Here is a 13,536-nt window from a genome sequence, read left to right as displayed (position 1 = left end):
ACTGCCGAGCCTGTGGGACGAAGCACCTCTCCCCCCGTAGCCTCGGGGCTTTCCTGTGATTTATCCTGATATTTCCAGGCAAGATCTGAATTAAGCCCACACTGCAATGAGGATCCTGCCCCGGTCTTTCGGTGGGGAGATGTCCCTGATCCAAGCGGGGCTGTTCCTCGGTGTCACATCCCTCGGTGTCACATCTGGCCTCATATCTCAGCCAGATGTGAAATGTAGGAGCGGGACCTGCTGCATCCCAGCTCCATCACCTTCCTCGGCTGCCGGGAGCCTGTCCACCTGCCTCGGGTCCCTCCAAATACAGCGTGGGTTGAGCCCACGATGGGGCAACACCCAGCTGACAGCAAAGGCTGGGTGACCCCCCAAAAAAGAAGGTAATGCCCTCCTGCAAGGCCTCGGAGGATGCTCCGTGGTCCTCCCGTCCGTCCAGCACGGACCTGAACACCGCGTTCACCATGTTCACAGGGAGTGCAGTTGTGGGTATTGAGAGCATCCCGAAACCATACATTTAAAATTAATTGGGAATTATAAACAAACTAAGCATTGAGGCAACCCCGGTACAGTCCTGAGTGCACGATCAGCTCGCTGCTCCCTTCAATTATCTTTTTTCTCCCACATTGTTCTCTCCTAATGAGGAGACTAATGACCAAAGGATGGTTCATAAGTGGTTCCCAGACTCTCCTTGCCCAGGGCAAACACCGTCCACAATAGGATCACAAATTGTAGGGAGAAGCCTCGGCTGATCACATCAGAAACGGTGCAGGGATTTATCTCTCTGCCTTAACAATAACAGTATGTTCTTAATCGCCACTCCAAAGGGACAGCTAGCAGGGGATCTGCCCGGCCTCATCATTAAAACCTGGCAGCATCTTTGCTAGTGCTGCCCCTTTGTTCATCTTTCATTATTCCGATGCTCCGGCCCCCGTTAATTCCTCTCCATCTTATTAAATCAATAGAGATGGAGTGGGGGAAGGATGAGGCGGAGCGAGGGTCGGATCCGGCTCGGCTCTCTGCAGGGGTGCTGAGTGGGAGCGGGATCAGGCCCGGATAAGCATGAGTCCAGCCAATACCACACGTGTCCAAGGCTGTATTTACGCAGCTCCCGCAGATGGGGAAACTGAGGCACAAGAGCATCACAGCCTAAGTCCCAGGAGGAGGTTTTAGCAGAGCAGAGCCGGGGAGCACTTTATCTGACTGCCAGTCCTGCACCTCCTGGTGAGATCCTCTTACTCATCCCATACCATCAGGGCTCACCTGTTTTAATGATTTAATCAACTTTTAAAAATAAAATCACACCATTGCAGGGGGTGTCTGGTGCCAGGATCCCCGATACACCCCCAGGGAAAGCCCAACCCAACCGTGCCAGGGCAGCAGTGTGCCACAGGGCCGAGGGATTTTGTGCCACAAACCATTTGCAAAGGTGGGGGGTGGTGCAATTTTCATCATTTTTTTGCCTTTTTCGTCTCACTGAAATGAAGCAAACTGGTTTCTGGCAGGCCCTGCCTGCATGGCTGGGAGCAGAGCCGGGGAGGGAATTTCCTCCCAGTCTTTCCATTTTTGAGAAGGAGCAGGGAGCAGGGGAGCCGGTGGGGTGAGCACCAGCAGCTGTTTAAGAGCTGATGTGCCCCGTGACAAACGCAGACCGAGGTTGATGGTGTTCCCTTAACAGACCCCGAACCACCCCGTGCAGCCCTACGCAGGATTTAGGCACGGCGCTGCCTGCTCTCGCTCTGACGGTGCTCAGTGCACGGTCCTGCTCCACAGCCCTGTGTTTCTTGTTGCAGGATAAATACCTTTGAAACCTGGGATTTTTAAACCCAGAGATTTTGGCAACTGCAATGCTGACCCCATATGAGGGGTCTCCTTAGTTGCCCAGTTTCCCCACTGCATTTCCAGACAGGTCACCCCATTTCACCCCTATTTTCATGCAGCCAAGAGCTACTTCCCAGCCGAGAGTTTAATGTAAAGAATCGGTGCCTTTGCTTTTTGGCTGAGCAAGGCAGCTTGGGACAAATTCATCCCAGAAAGACTGCAAAAGATGGAATATTGTGATGTTTCCCCCCATTACTCATGATGTCTGTCTTTATTTCCACTGAAACCAGGCAGCACGGAGCTGCCCGGCAGCCTCGGGAAGTTTTATTTGATGTTTCAATCAGGAATTAAAGGGGAGGGAGAAACGGGGAAATGCTCCCTGACCATTTAACAAGATTACATGACGAGACGGAGCCTGGAAACATGCACGGCCGACCCCGGCGCCCCGTGTCCCAGCTCGGGTCGGGCTTTGCCTTGAACCTCCGTCGCCGGCAGGTTGCCCTCCCCAGCGTCACGGCCCATCCTCGGCACACGGTAATCCCATTTAGCAAAACCCCCCGAACAGAGAGCACGAGGGGGCAATCAGCTGAGGAGAATGGGGCTGCCAGCTCAGGGAAGGGATGTAAAAGGCGCCTGGGAAAACGGCTGGGTCACGGGGATTGGGGGGCTGGAGGGGTCCTGCTGCTCCAGCATCCAAACGCCCCATCCAGCAAACTTCTACCGGCCTGAGTAAACATGACTCGTGCAAACAAATCATGTCCGTCGCCATGTGCTCAGCAGGAATAATCCTGGCAGGAAGGAGAGCAGGGAGGGGGACACGGAGGAGCTGTAAGCTACGGTTCCACCCGGTTATCCCTTCTCCTATCTCCCCATCCCATCCCATTTACCCAGCCGCCCATTTGCACCTATTCACCAGTGCCCTGCATTCAGCCCCAATCATCCACCCATCCATCTATCCGCATGCCGACCAGGCTGTTCCTCTGGGCAAATAATCCCCCCTAATACACCCACCCACAGGTAGGTCTCCTACCTACCTGTCCTCCTACATGCTGCCTACTTATCTACAGAGCGGAGATTTGCTGGGGAGGGCTCAGCACCACATCTTTAGCAGATAACCTTTATCCTCTTAATAAGGCTGCTTAATTCTCACTTCTTAATAATTATCTTTCACTGAAAGCCAACTCGTTTTTGCAGACAGGTGAAAAAACAGCTTCTTTAAGAGAGCAATGTGATACGCAGGATCGGGAAGGGACTAGTGGGGTTTTTGGGATGCATGTGGGGTTCAGGTAAGGACACACAGCCCCTATTCTGCACAGGCTTTCCTGAGGGATGAAAGGAGCCAAGGCTCTGCCCCAGGTGGGTTGATCCAGCCCAAGACCTTGCCAAGCTCTCAGAGCATGTCTCTCCTCTCCCTTACTTTCCCGTGCCAAATTGCTGTGCCCAGGTTTCGTCCCAGTCCATGTGCCTCGGTTGAGCTGCCAGGAGTTGGGCTGAGCTGCAAGACCTCCTCCCTGGACTAGGGAGGGAGATAGCTTCGATGGGAGAAGGAAACTGCATTTCTACCCCTTTTCTGGGATGCCAGGGCTGGCAGGGGCCTGGCAGGGCATCAAATGACCCAGCTGAATCTGGCTTTTCTGCAAATCACGAACTCCGTTGTCCCATTATCAGGAGCAGACCTGGGTGTTTGGCTTTTCTCATCCCACTGGAATGGTAATCAGTTGCTTTGTCCTGCAGATATGATCCCTTCCCCACCCTAAGGAACCTGCAAACCGGTTAATCACTGGGTGGGAGGAAGGGAGAGGATCACTGGGTGGGAGGAAGGCAGGGGACAGCCTTCCCCGGCACCTGGCTGTCCCCTGGCAGGTAGGAAAGGGGACCCTGGCATCCTGAGCCCTGTGCACTCCCAGGGACCGGCCACCATCTCAGGGATCATCACCCAGCATGAGAAAAGCCTCCTGGTCAAAGCCCAAGGTGCCAGAGGGATGGACACGGTTTAATTCACCTCATATAAAAGTCACCTTTTGAAAAACTCAATCAAGCCCAGCAGTTTTAATTAAAGTCATTTCTGCCTGCAGAGGGGTCCGAGCTGGGCAGACCCTGCAGGAGCATCCCCTGGAGCGAGGACAGGTCCCCCACTGCCCGCCCCGGAGGAGCCCGGCACTGCCGAAAGGCCCAATCCTGCCTGAGGCTGAGCGCTGCCAGCTCCCAGGGGATTAAAGGTGTCCTGAGAACAACTTAACTCTCGCAATCAGCTCGGCCCCTGGCCGGGCGATATTAAACCATCCCCTGTAAGCCCTCTTGTCTCGGGGATGATTGCAATAAACCCACCGGCATGCGAGATTAGCGGGTTAAACCCAGCGGCGCAGCCTGGGCTCTCAGCAGACATGTGAAGACATTAGCACAGTTTGGGCTCTTTGAGACGCGCCGGCTAATCCCGGCTCTGAAAACAGCCGGAACAAAGGGCAGCTTCCGTCACATCATCCTCTTCTCCTGGCACCATCCTCTTCTTCTTGTGCTGTCCCCTTCTTGCACCATCCCCTTCTTGCACCATCCCCTTCTTGCATCGTCCCCTTCTCCTTGCATTGTCCCCTTATATTGTCCCCTTCTCCTTGCACCGTCCCCCTCTCCCAGCATCATTCCCCCTTCTCCTTGCACTGTCCCTCCTCTCCATGCACCATCCTCTTCTCCTGGCATCATCTCCTTGCGTTGTCCCCCTCTCCTTGCACTGTGCCCCTCTCCTTGCACCATCCCCTTCCCAACTGTCCCCCTTCTCTTTGCCTCATGCCCTCTCTCCATCCCCTTCCATCAGGTTTCACACCTGCTCAAATAAACCCTCCACCCGGGTCCCATCTTCCCCCAGCCCCAAGCCCAGGGCAGTCACCAAGAAAATACGGTGAGCAAGAGCTGGTGCTGCCCAGGCAAGCACCCAGATATCCTCGTTGCTGCTCTTATCTAGGAGGTCCAGGGCCGTTGGTACTCGCTTGCTTTGCATCCTTGCAAGGAGCTCCCCAGCTCCCTGTGGAGCCCGCCCTTGGCTCATCCCAGCCAAGTGTCCAGCCCAAACCTGCTGGATTTGAAACCTCTACAAGCAATTAAAATTAAAACCTGGCTAACCCTTGGCTAGCTGAGATAGCACCCCAGGTGTCCAGCTCACAAACCCACCACCAGCTCTGCTCTCCAGGTACATTTTTCCCTGGTTTTCCCAACTTCCCTGGCTCTGCAAGCCCTGGAGAGCAGGATGCCATCCCCGGGTCGGGCTGTGTGAGCTGCGGGCAGAGCAGGGCATTACGGTGAAGATGCTGCTGGCAGGAAGATGAATGGACCATGAGATGGAGGTACTTCACAAGGCCCTGGGCTCTGTGAAGGTCCTGAGCTATTTTAGAGCACAGGGAGGTATCTGAGCACCCAGCACCTTTGGAATGAGCCAGGCTATGGGGCTGAGGGTGGGTGGGGTGTGCAGGTGACCCCCACTCCCCCAGACCTCCAGGGCTTGCTCCCATGAAGAAGCCCCCATCAAACGCTTGCTGCCACTGCAGGCACGTGCTGTTGTTCCTCCTCCAGCTGCAAAGATGAGCCCAAGAGTTGCATAAATAATTTATTTTCGCACTGCAAAAATAATTGGTGCGCTGTATATATTAGATACACTCATTGTCAGCTATGATACATTCCTATAATACACACGGAAAAGCAGCCCGAAGGGGCGATTCAGCAGCGCTTTGCCACAGTCTGTGCAGGTGCTGCCCCTGAGCCTGGGGAGGAGACCGTGTCCTCCTGGCCACCCTCCAACTCCACTGGGAAGTCCTTGTCCTCCTCACCGTGGTGGGTCTGTGAGTCAGGGCTCCTCTGAGGGGTGGCCAAACCCATTTTGGCCAGTTTGGCTTGTTGCTGTTCCAGGCTTTGTTTCCTCCACTTGATCCTCCGGTTTTGGAACCAGACTTTCACCTTAAGAAGAGGTAAAGCTTGGCTTTCAAACCCAGCTTCTCCATGGACCATGGTCTGCTGAACCCCCACGGCACAGTCAGTGCCCAGATACTACACAAACCTCTGGGTACTCCCAGCTTCAGACTTCCTCCAGCTGGCCAGGGCAGAGGTCCCCTGCCACGCTCTGCCCCTAGCAAGGTGGAAAACTGTCCCCTGCAACCCAGGAGCTGAGCCTGAATTGGTGAGCTGGGACCTGCCTGTGGTGGAGAAGGTCCAGCCTTGAGTTGGACACAAGTTCGTCCCCTCCATGTGGCCTTGGGACAGTCACTTTGTGACTCAGTTTCCCCATCTGTGATCCTCCAGCCTTTTAATGCAAACTATCTGCAATTACTACACAGCTCCCGCCCCAGGCTGAGGGACCTGGCCCAGGTCCCACCCATTGTCACACAGGTTTGGGACCCTCCCTGGACCTGCTGGAGGGGGCAGGTGGAGATGGAGCATGGTGGGGCTTACCTGCTCTTCAGTGAGGTGCAGGGAAGAGGCGAGCAGGCACCTCTCCGTGCCCACCATGTACTGCTGCCGTGCAAACTCCTTCTCCAGACGGGCCAGCTGGTCACTGGTGAAGATGGTCCGGACTCGCTTGGCTTTGCCGATCTTGGCCTTGAAGATGGGGAAGCAGCACTTGGAGATCAGGAAGCCTGGAGCTGAGGGAGAGCAGGGGGGATCAGGGTGGAAAGGAGCCCTTGGAGGGCTCCCCTTCGGAGTGCAGTTTCCTCCTTGGAAGGTCCTTTCCTGGAGAGGCAGAAAGGATCTTCCCATTTGGAGGTGACTCCTTTGGAGAGGCAGAAGGTGTCTCTTTGGAGGGGGTCCTCTATTTGAAGAGGTGGGAGAGGGTCCTCCATTTAGACAGGATCTCCTTGGAGAGGTGAATACAGGTCTCTCTTGGAGACAATCCCCTTAGACGGGGTCCCCATGAAGAGGTGGGATCTCCCATTGGAGATGTCCCCCTGAGAGAGGCCAGAGGATCCCATTCCCAGGGGCAGAAGAGGGTCCTTGCTGGAGAGATCCTCTTGGGAGGACAAGGCAGAGGAGGTCCCCCATTTGGAGAGATCTGAACGGAAGAGGTGGTCAGAGGTGTCCCCCCTTGTCCCAAGAGGTCCCCTTGCAAGAGAGGTCCCCCATTTGGAGACGTGGCCAATAGTTTCCCCTTGGACAGATGGAAGGAGGTCCTCCATTTGAGGATGTCCCAAGAGAGGTGGGCATGGGACCCCCGGGAAGAGATCCCCTTTGGAGGGGTCCCCCAGGAGAGGTGGGTATGGGTCCCCTCCCTTGGAGAGGTGAAAGAAGATCCCCATTTGAGATGTCCCCAAGGGAGAGGTGGCTTCAGGTCCTGGTTGGAGACATCCCCTTTGGAGGGGGTCCCCTTGAGGAGGCAGAAGGAGATCACCATTTGGAGACGTCCCCACAGGAGAGGTTGATTCAGGTCCCCATTTGGAGGCACCCCCATGGGAGAAGCGGACAGGGGTCCCCCTGGAAGAAGTCCCCTTGAGAGGGGTCCCCCGGGAGAGGTAGCTAAGGGTCCCCCCGTGAAGAGATGGAAGGAGGTCCCCATTTGGAGACATCCCCATGGGAGAAGCGGACAGGGGTCCCCCTGGAAGAGATCCCCGTTTGGAGGGGTCCCCTTGGAGATGGAAGGATATCCCCGTTTGGAGACATCCCCATGGGACAAGCAGACAGGTCCCCCCCTAGAAGAGGTCCCCTCTTTGGGGACCCCCGTTTGGAGTGGTGGCGAAAGGTCCCCCTTTGGAGTGACGGAAGGAGGTCCCCCGTTTGGAGATGTCCCCACAGGAGAGGTGGAGAAGACCCCCCCTTTGGAGGTGTCCCCCCTTAGGGGAGGCGGAAGGAGGTCCCCATTTGGGGGTGTCCCCGGGGCGGCGGTACCTGTTGCCCCCAGCCGGGCGGCCCAGGCGGGCGGGACCCCGCAGCAGCCGGTGCAGCGGGGCCGGGGGGCGGCGGGCGGCGGCGGCGGCGGCAGCAGGACCCGGGCGGCGGCGGGGCCGGGAGCCGGGGGGGGCCCCCAGAACGGCGGCGGGGGCGGCGGCGGGGGAGGGGGGGAGGCGCGTCCCAGTAGCGCCGCGATCGTGAAAGCCTGGCCGGGCCGGGCGGGGGGCGGCGGGGCCGGGGCCGGCATGGCGGGCTGTGCTCGGGGCCGCGCCGGTCGCCTTTATACGGCCGCCCCGACCGGCCCCCGCGGGACTCTCGTCCGTCCCCAGGAGAGCGCGGGGGGCGGAGGGGACGGGGCGGGCTGGGGCGGGCGGGGACCGATGGCATCGTCCTGTGTCCTGCCCCGGGGGGCGGCGGGGCGGGGGTCCCGGGTCCCCTCCGTGTCCCTCTGCCCTCGGTGGGGATGGCACCCCCGCCCCCCGTGTCCCCCTGCCCTCCACCGGAGTGTCCCCCCAACTTCCCCCTGCCCCTGGAGTGGAGACCCCATGTCCTCCCCCAGGGTGGAGACCCCCATGTGCCCCCCCTCCCCCCAAGGGTGGCTTTGGCTCTGAAATACTCAGGCAGGAGCATCCAGGCACCCAGGGGACACCACAGGAGAGCCAGCGTCACCCCACGGCCACCAAAGCTCCCAGGGGGGCTCAGGGTCCCCTTGGCACTCTGAGTCCATCACACTGGCATGCACCCCACTGCACAGCTGCTTTTTGGGGGGGCACAGCCATACCCCGGGCCAGCAAGGTGAAGGGATGGGACCAGGGATGCTCTGAGAGGCAGTGGCAGAGGAGGGGGGGGGGGGGGAGCTGTCCCTGCACCCCCCAGCTCGCCCCTCTCTGCTGATGGGATTCAGATGGTCATTAGGGTCTGAGATTCTTAAAATCGCGCAGCTTTTCCTAATGAGCTGGGAAAAGTCACACCTCGGGCCCGGCGCGGCGGGGGAGCGAGCCCCGGTCAAAGGACTCCACCGGGGCTCAGGGATTTATTGGGGAGGAAATGGGGCGCGGGGGAGTTGGGGGGCCGGGGCCCACATCTGCACTGCAGCAGCCCCCCTCACTCAGCTTTCACGAGATCCCCAGGACCCAGCACATGTGTGTGCAGCCCCCCAAGCTGGGAAAAAAACCCCAAGGGATCGCTCCGACGCTGAGAAAGTCATTACGGGGCTCTGCCCTGGCAGGGAGCATCCTCCGCTCTGCAGCTGCACGGCCACCTCAGTGACAGGGATGGGGACACCCCCCTTCCCCCCCAGGCTCCACGGTACCAGGGCACATCCGAGCCCGGTACAGCAGGCGAAGGATCCCCGGGGGTGTCTTTACTTTAAAAAGCCATAAAAAGCCGATGGTGGGCACCATGCCGGTGGCGATGCCACGGTCCCTGGCTCACCGTGGGGACATCACCCCGCAGCTACTGTGGTGGGGGCAAATAAAGGCCGGGGGGGGGGGGCAGAGATGAAAGGGCGGCAGATTTGGCATTATTAGTTCTTAATTACAGTCTTGAAAAGGCCAAGATAAAAAGGCAGGAGGCCCTCAGTGGGCTCTGGCATGTTTGGTTAGGAGGTGCTTTCGCTTTTTTTATTCCCTTTTTCCTCTCTGTCTGTTTGATGGAGCTCAGCAAACACTCGGGGGGTGGCCCTAGGATGGGGGGGGTACCTGGCACCCCCGTGCTGGATGGGATGCTAATGGCATCTGTGGGGTTGGGATCCAGGTGATATGGGGCCAGAATGGGGATACTGGTACCCAGTGGTTCTTTGGGACAGCCAGGTGGGAAAATCCTGTCCTGGAGAGATGGGGAGGGGGTGTTAGTAATTTGGGGGGGGGTGATGCCGTGCAAGCAGGGAGCACGGGAGGGCTGGAACTGGGGGGCTCGCCACCCACAAACTGAGCGTCTCCTTTCACCAGGTCCGGATCCGGAACAGGGACGGGAACCCAGGGATGGTTCCTGCCTAATTTTGAGGCAAAATTGCCCCAAGGCTCCGGCTCCTGAGCTAATTAATAACAATGCTGCTCATTAGCCCATGGCTGGGCTGTCTGGGCAGGGTGTGGATTGTCCGTGTGCAGAGGAGTGGGGCCCCCAGGGTCACCCCCCCCCCTTCCCCAGACAGCCTCAGGGGTGACACTGGAGTCCCAGAGCCCCACCTTGGTCTTGTGTCCGTCCCCTGTCCCGCAGCATCCCTCTGTCTGGCCATTGTCTGGCTGTCCATCCCAGCTCTCAGCCTTTCACCCACAAAATCACTTTGCATCCGATTGCCGATACGCCGAGCCGGTCCTGTGCTGGGGGCTGGGGGCTACGGACACCCACAATTTGCAGGGAAAAGGAGTATTTTCTACCAATTCAGCTGAAATTATTGGGAAAAACCAAAGTGTTTGGACACCCGCTGCCATCAAGTGGCTGAGGAGGATCCAGGCCTGACCCTCTGTCCCTTGAATCATTTTATCTGAGTGCCAGATCTTCCCCCCAATTAAATCCACTCTTTCTCTGGTGTTATTAAAGGTCTCGCCACCTGGATTTGGGACGCAGAGCAAAGCTCTCCCTTAAGCATCGTAAGATATGCAGCTCCGCTTCTTCTCTCGATAGACTTGACCCAGCTCGAGGGAGGTTTTCTCAAGCAGGACTTGTACGTGCACAGGTCACTGCCACTTGGGTGGAAAGGCAGAAAAAAGGAGAAAGAAAAAATATCTTTATTTAAACCCTGTGAGTGGTTCACCTGGGGAACTCCTTGGCCAGGAGCTCTTGGAGGTTGAGAGCTTCAACGGAGGAGTTTCTGCAAATAATAACATCCATAGCTGGATGATACAGGCTAAAATACGCTGTGCCCCAAACTGGGGAGTCTTGCAGCAAGGCTGGGTGGCTCAGGGCTGAGACAGGTCCCCTTGGTGCTGGGGTGAGTCCCTCCTCCAGCAGATACGCAGGATATAGAATTGAAGCAGGAGGGATATGTCTTCTTTAAAGGTTTTGCACCTTTCCATGCACCTGAAGGAAAACTGGTGGGGTTTTTTTCCATAATTTTCCTTATTTCTGTTTCATGGCTTTTTAGAGCTGTGGCTTGTGGGGTTTGTGGCTAAGGACAAATCCTGCCCTGCCCACTGCTTTGGTCCCACGCTGTACCAGAGCGCTCTCAGATGCTGGTGGTGGCAATGCAGCTGCTTCCAGCAAAACATCCGCTGCTCGGAGCATCTGGAGCCGATTCCCAAAGGCACCTGAAGTGCTGAACATCTCTGACCCCCATGGAACCGGGAGCATCCCAGTTAGTGGGGATCCCAGTTAGCAAGCACCACTGTTAGTGAGTATACCAGTTAACAGGCATCCCAGTTAGTGAGCATCCCCAGTAGCAGGCATCCCAGTTGTTAGTGAGCATTCCCAGTAGCAGGCATCCCAGTTAGTGAGCATAACAGGTAATGAGTATCCCAGTTAGTGGGGATCCCAGTCAGCAGGCTCCCAGTTAGCAAGCCTGCTAGTTAGTGGGGGTCCCAGTTAGCGAACATCCCATTTAGCAGGGATCCCAGTTAACAGGCATCCCAGTTAGCACAATTCCAGTCAGCAGGCTGCCAGTTAAAGAGGGTCCCCACTACCAAACATCCCAATTATCAGGCCACTAATTAGTGGGGATGCCAGTTAGCATAGATCCTACTGAGTGTATCGCTACTCATCAGAGATCCCGGTAATCGGGGATCCCAGTTAGCAAGCATCCCAGTTAGCGAGCTCCCAGTTAATGAGGATCCCAGCTGGGAGGTACCCGAACGGGCAGGGTCCCCGCGGGGTCCCGCTGGGCTCCGGGCGAGCGGCTCCCGGCCGGGCCGTTCCCCCGTTGGCCGGCAGAGGCCACTGCCCGACCGCGCTGCGCCCCGGCGGCACCGCTGGGACCGGGGAGGGGGACACCGGCGTGGGAAGGGACACACCGGCGTGGGGGACACCGGCGTGGGAAGGGACACACCGGCGTGGGGGACAACGGCGTGGGAAGGGACACACCGGCGTGGGGGACACCGGCGTGGGGGACACCGGCGTGGGGAGGGGGACACCGGCGTGGGGGACACCGGCGTGGGGGACACCGGCGTGGGAAGGGACACACCGGCGTGGGGGACACCGGCGTGGGGGACACCGGCGTGGGAAGGGACACACCGGCGTGGGGGACAACGGCGTGGGGGACACCGGCGTGGGAAGGGACACACCGGCGTGGGGGACAACGGCGTGGGGGACACCGGCGTGGGAAGGGACACACCGGCGTGGGAAGGGACACACCGGCATGGGACACATTGGCGTGGGACACACCAGCGTGGGAAGGGACACACCGGCGTGGGACACACCAGCATGGGAAGGGACACACCGGCATGGGACACACCGGCGTGGGGGACACCAGCGTGGGAAGGGACACACCGGCATGGGAAGGGACACACCGGCGTGGGGGACACCGGCGTGGGGGACACCGGCGTGGGAAGGGACACACCGGCGTGGGGGACACTGGCGTGGGAAGGGACACACCGGCGTGGGGGACACCGGCGTGGGGGACACCGGCGAGGGAAGGGACACACCGGCATGGGACACACCGGCGTGGGACACACCAGCGTGGGAAGGGACACACCGGCGTGGGAAGGGACACACCGGCGTGGGGGACACCGGCGTGGGAAGGGACACACCGGCGTGGGAAGGGACACACTGGCGTGGGGAACAGCGGCGTGGGGGACACCGGCGTGGGAAGGGACACACCGGCGTGGGAAGGGACACACCGGCATGGGACACACCAGCGTGGGAAGGGACACACCGGCGTGGGGGACACTGGCGTGGGGGACACTGGCGTGGGAAGGGACACACCGGCATGGGACACACCGGCGTGGGAAGGGACACACCGGCGTGGGGGACACTGGCGTGGGGGACACCGGCGAGGGAAGGGACACACCGGCATGGGACACACTGGCGTGGGACACACCAGCGTGGGAAGGGACACACCGGCATGGGACACACCGGCATGGGACACACCGGCGTGGGAAGGGACACACCGGCGTGGGACACACCAGCGTGGGAAGGGACACACCGGCGTGGGAGACACCGGCGTGGGGGACACCGGCGTGGGGAGGGGGACACCGGCGTGGGGGACAACGGCGTGGGGGACACCGGCGTGGGAAGGGACACACCGGCGTGGGGGACACCGGCGTGGGGGACACCGGCGTGGGAAGGGACACACCGGCGTGGGGGACACCGGCGTGGGGGACACCGGCGTGGGAAGGGACACACCGGCGTGGGGGACAACGGCGTGGGGGACACCGGCGTGGGAAGGGACACACCGGCGTGGGGGACAACGGCGTGGGGGACACCGGCGTGGGAAGGGACACACCGGCGTGGGAAGGGACACACTGGCATGGGACACATTGGCGTGGGACACACCAGCGTGGGAAGGGACACACCGGCGTGGGACACACCAGCATGGGAAGGGACACACCGGCATGGGACACACCGGCGTGGGGGACACCAGCGTGGGAAGGGACACACCGGCATGGGACACACCGGCGTGGGGGACACCAGCGTGGGAAGGGACACACCGGCATGGGACACACCGGCGTGGGACACACCGGCGTGGGAAGGGACACACTGGCATGGGACACACCGGCGTGGGGGACACCAGCGTGGGAAGGGACACACCGGCATGGGAAGGGACACACCGGCGTGGGGGACACCGGCGTGGGGGACACCGGCGTGGGGAGGGGGACACCGGCGTGGGGGACACCGGCGTGGGGGACACCGGCGTGGGAAGGGACACACCGGCGTGGGGGACACCGGCATGGGGGACCCCGGGCTGGGACACATCGG

The 13,536-nt window shown here is 59.6% G+C and overlaps 1 protein-coding gene across 1 annotated transcript; it reads right to left on the bottom strand.

Moving 5' to 3' along the window:
* Positions 1 to 5,526: 5,526 nt before the first annotated feature.
* LOC129206354 (homeobox protein not2-like) lies at positions 5,527 to 7,933 on the bottom strand. The gene is made up of 3 exons (XM_054825396.1): positions 7,684 to 7,933; positions 6,256 to 6,440; positions 5,527 to 5,763 (listed from the first exon to the last, which is right to left on the bottom strand). Exons 1-3 carry the CDS (start codon positions 7,931 to 7,933, stop codon positions 5,527 to 5,529), a joined length of 672 nt encoding a protein of 223 aa, XP_054681371.1.
* Between the last annotated feature and the right edge of the window lie 5,603 nt (positions 7,934 to 13,536).

Source organism: Grus americana, chromosome 4, assembly GCF_028858705.1.
Source record: "Grus americana isolate bGruAme1 chromosome 4, bGruAme1.mat, whole genome shotgun sequence".
NCBI lineage: Eukaryota > Metazoa > Chordata > Aves > Gruiformes > Gruidae > Grus > Grus americana.
The sequence above is the reverse complement of the archived record's forward strand: the minus strand, read 5'-3'. Positions and strand labels throughout refer to the sequence as shown.

Bases quoted from the DNA above. Each gene is read 5' to 3' on its own strand.
- LOC129206354 (XM_054825396.1), bottom strand. From the start codon at position 7,933: ATGCCGGCCCCGGCCCCGCCGCCCCCCGCCCGGCCCGGCCAGGCTTTC. The intron at 6,441-7,683 runs GTACCGCCGCCC...CCTCAGCTCCAG, and splicing joins CGCCCGGCTGGGGGCAACAG to GCTTCCTGATCTCCAAGTGC. The intron at 5,764-6,255 runs GTAAGCCCCACC...CCTCTTCTTAAG, and splicing joins TGCACCTCACTGAAGAGCAG to GTGAAAGTCTGGTTCCAAAA.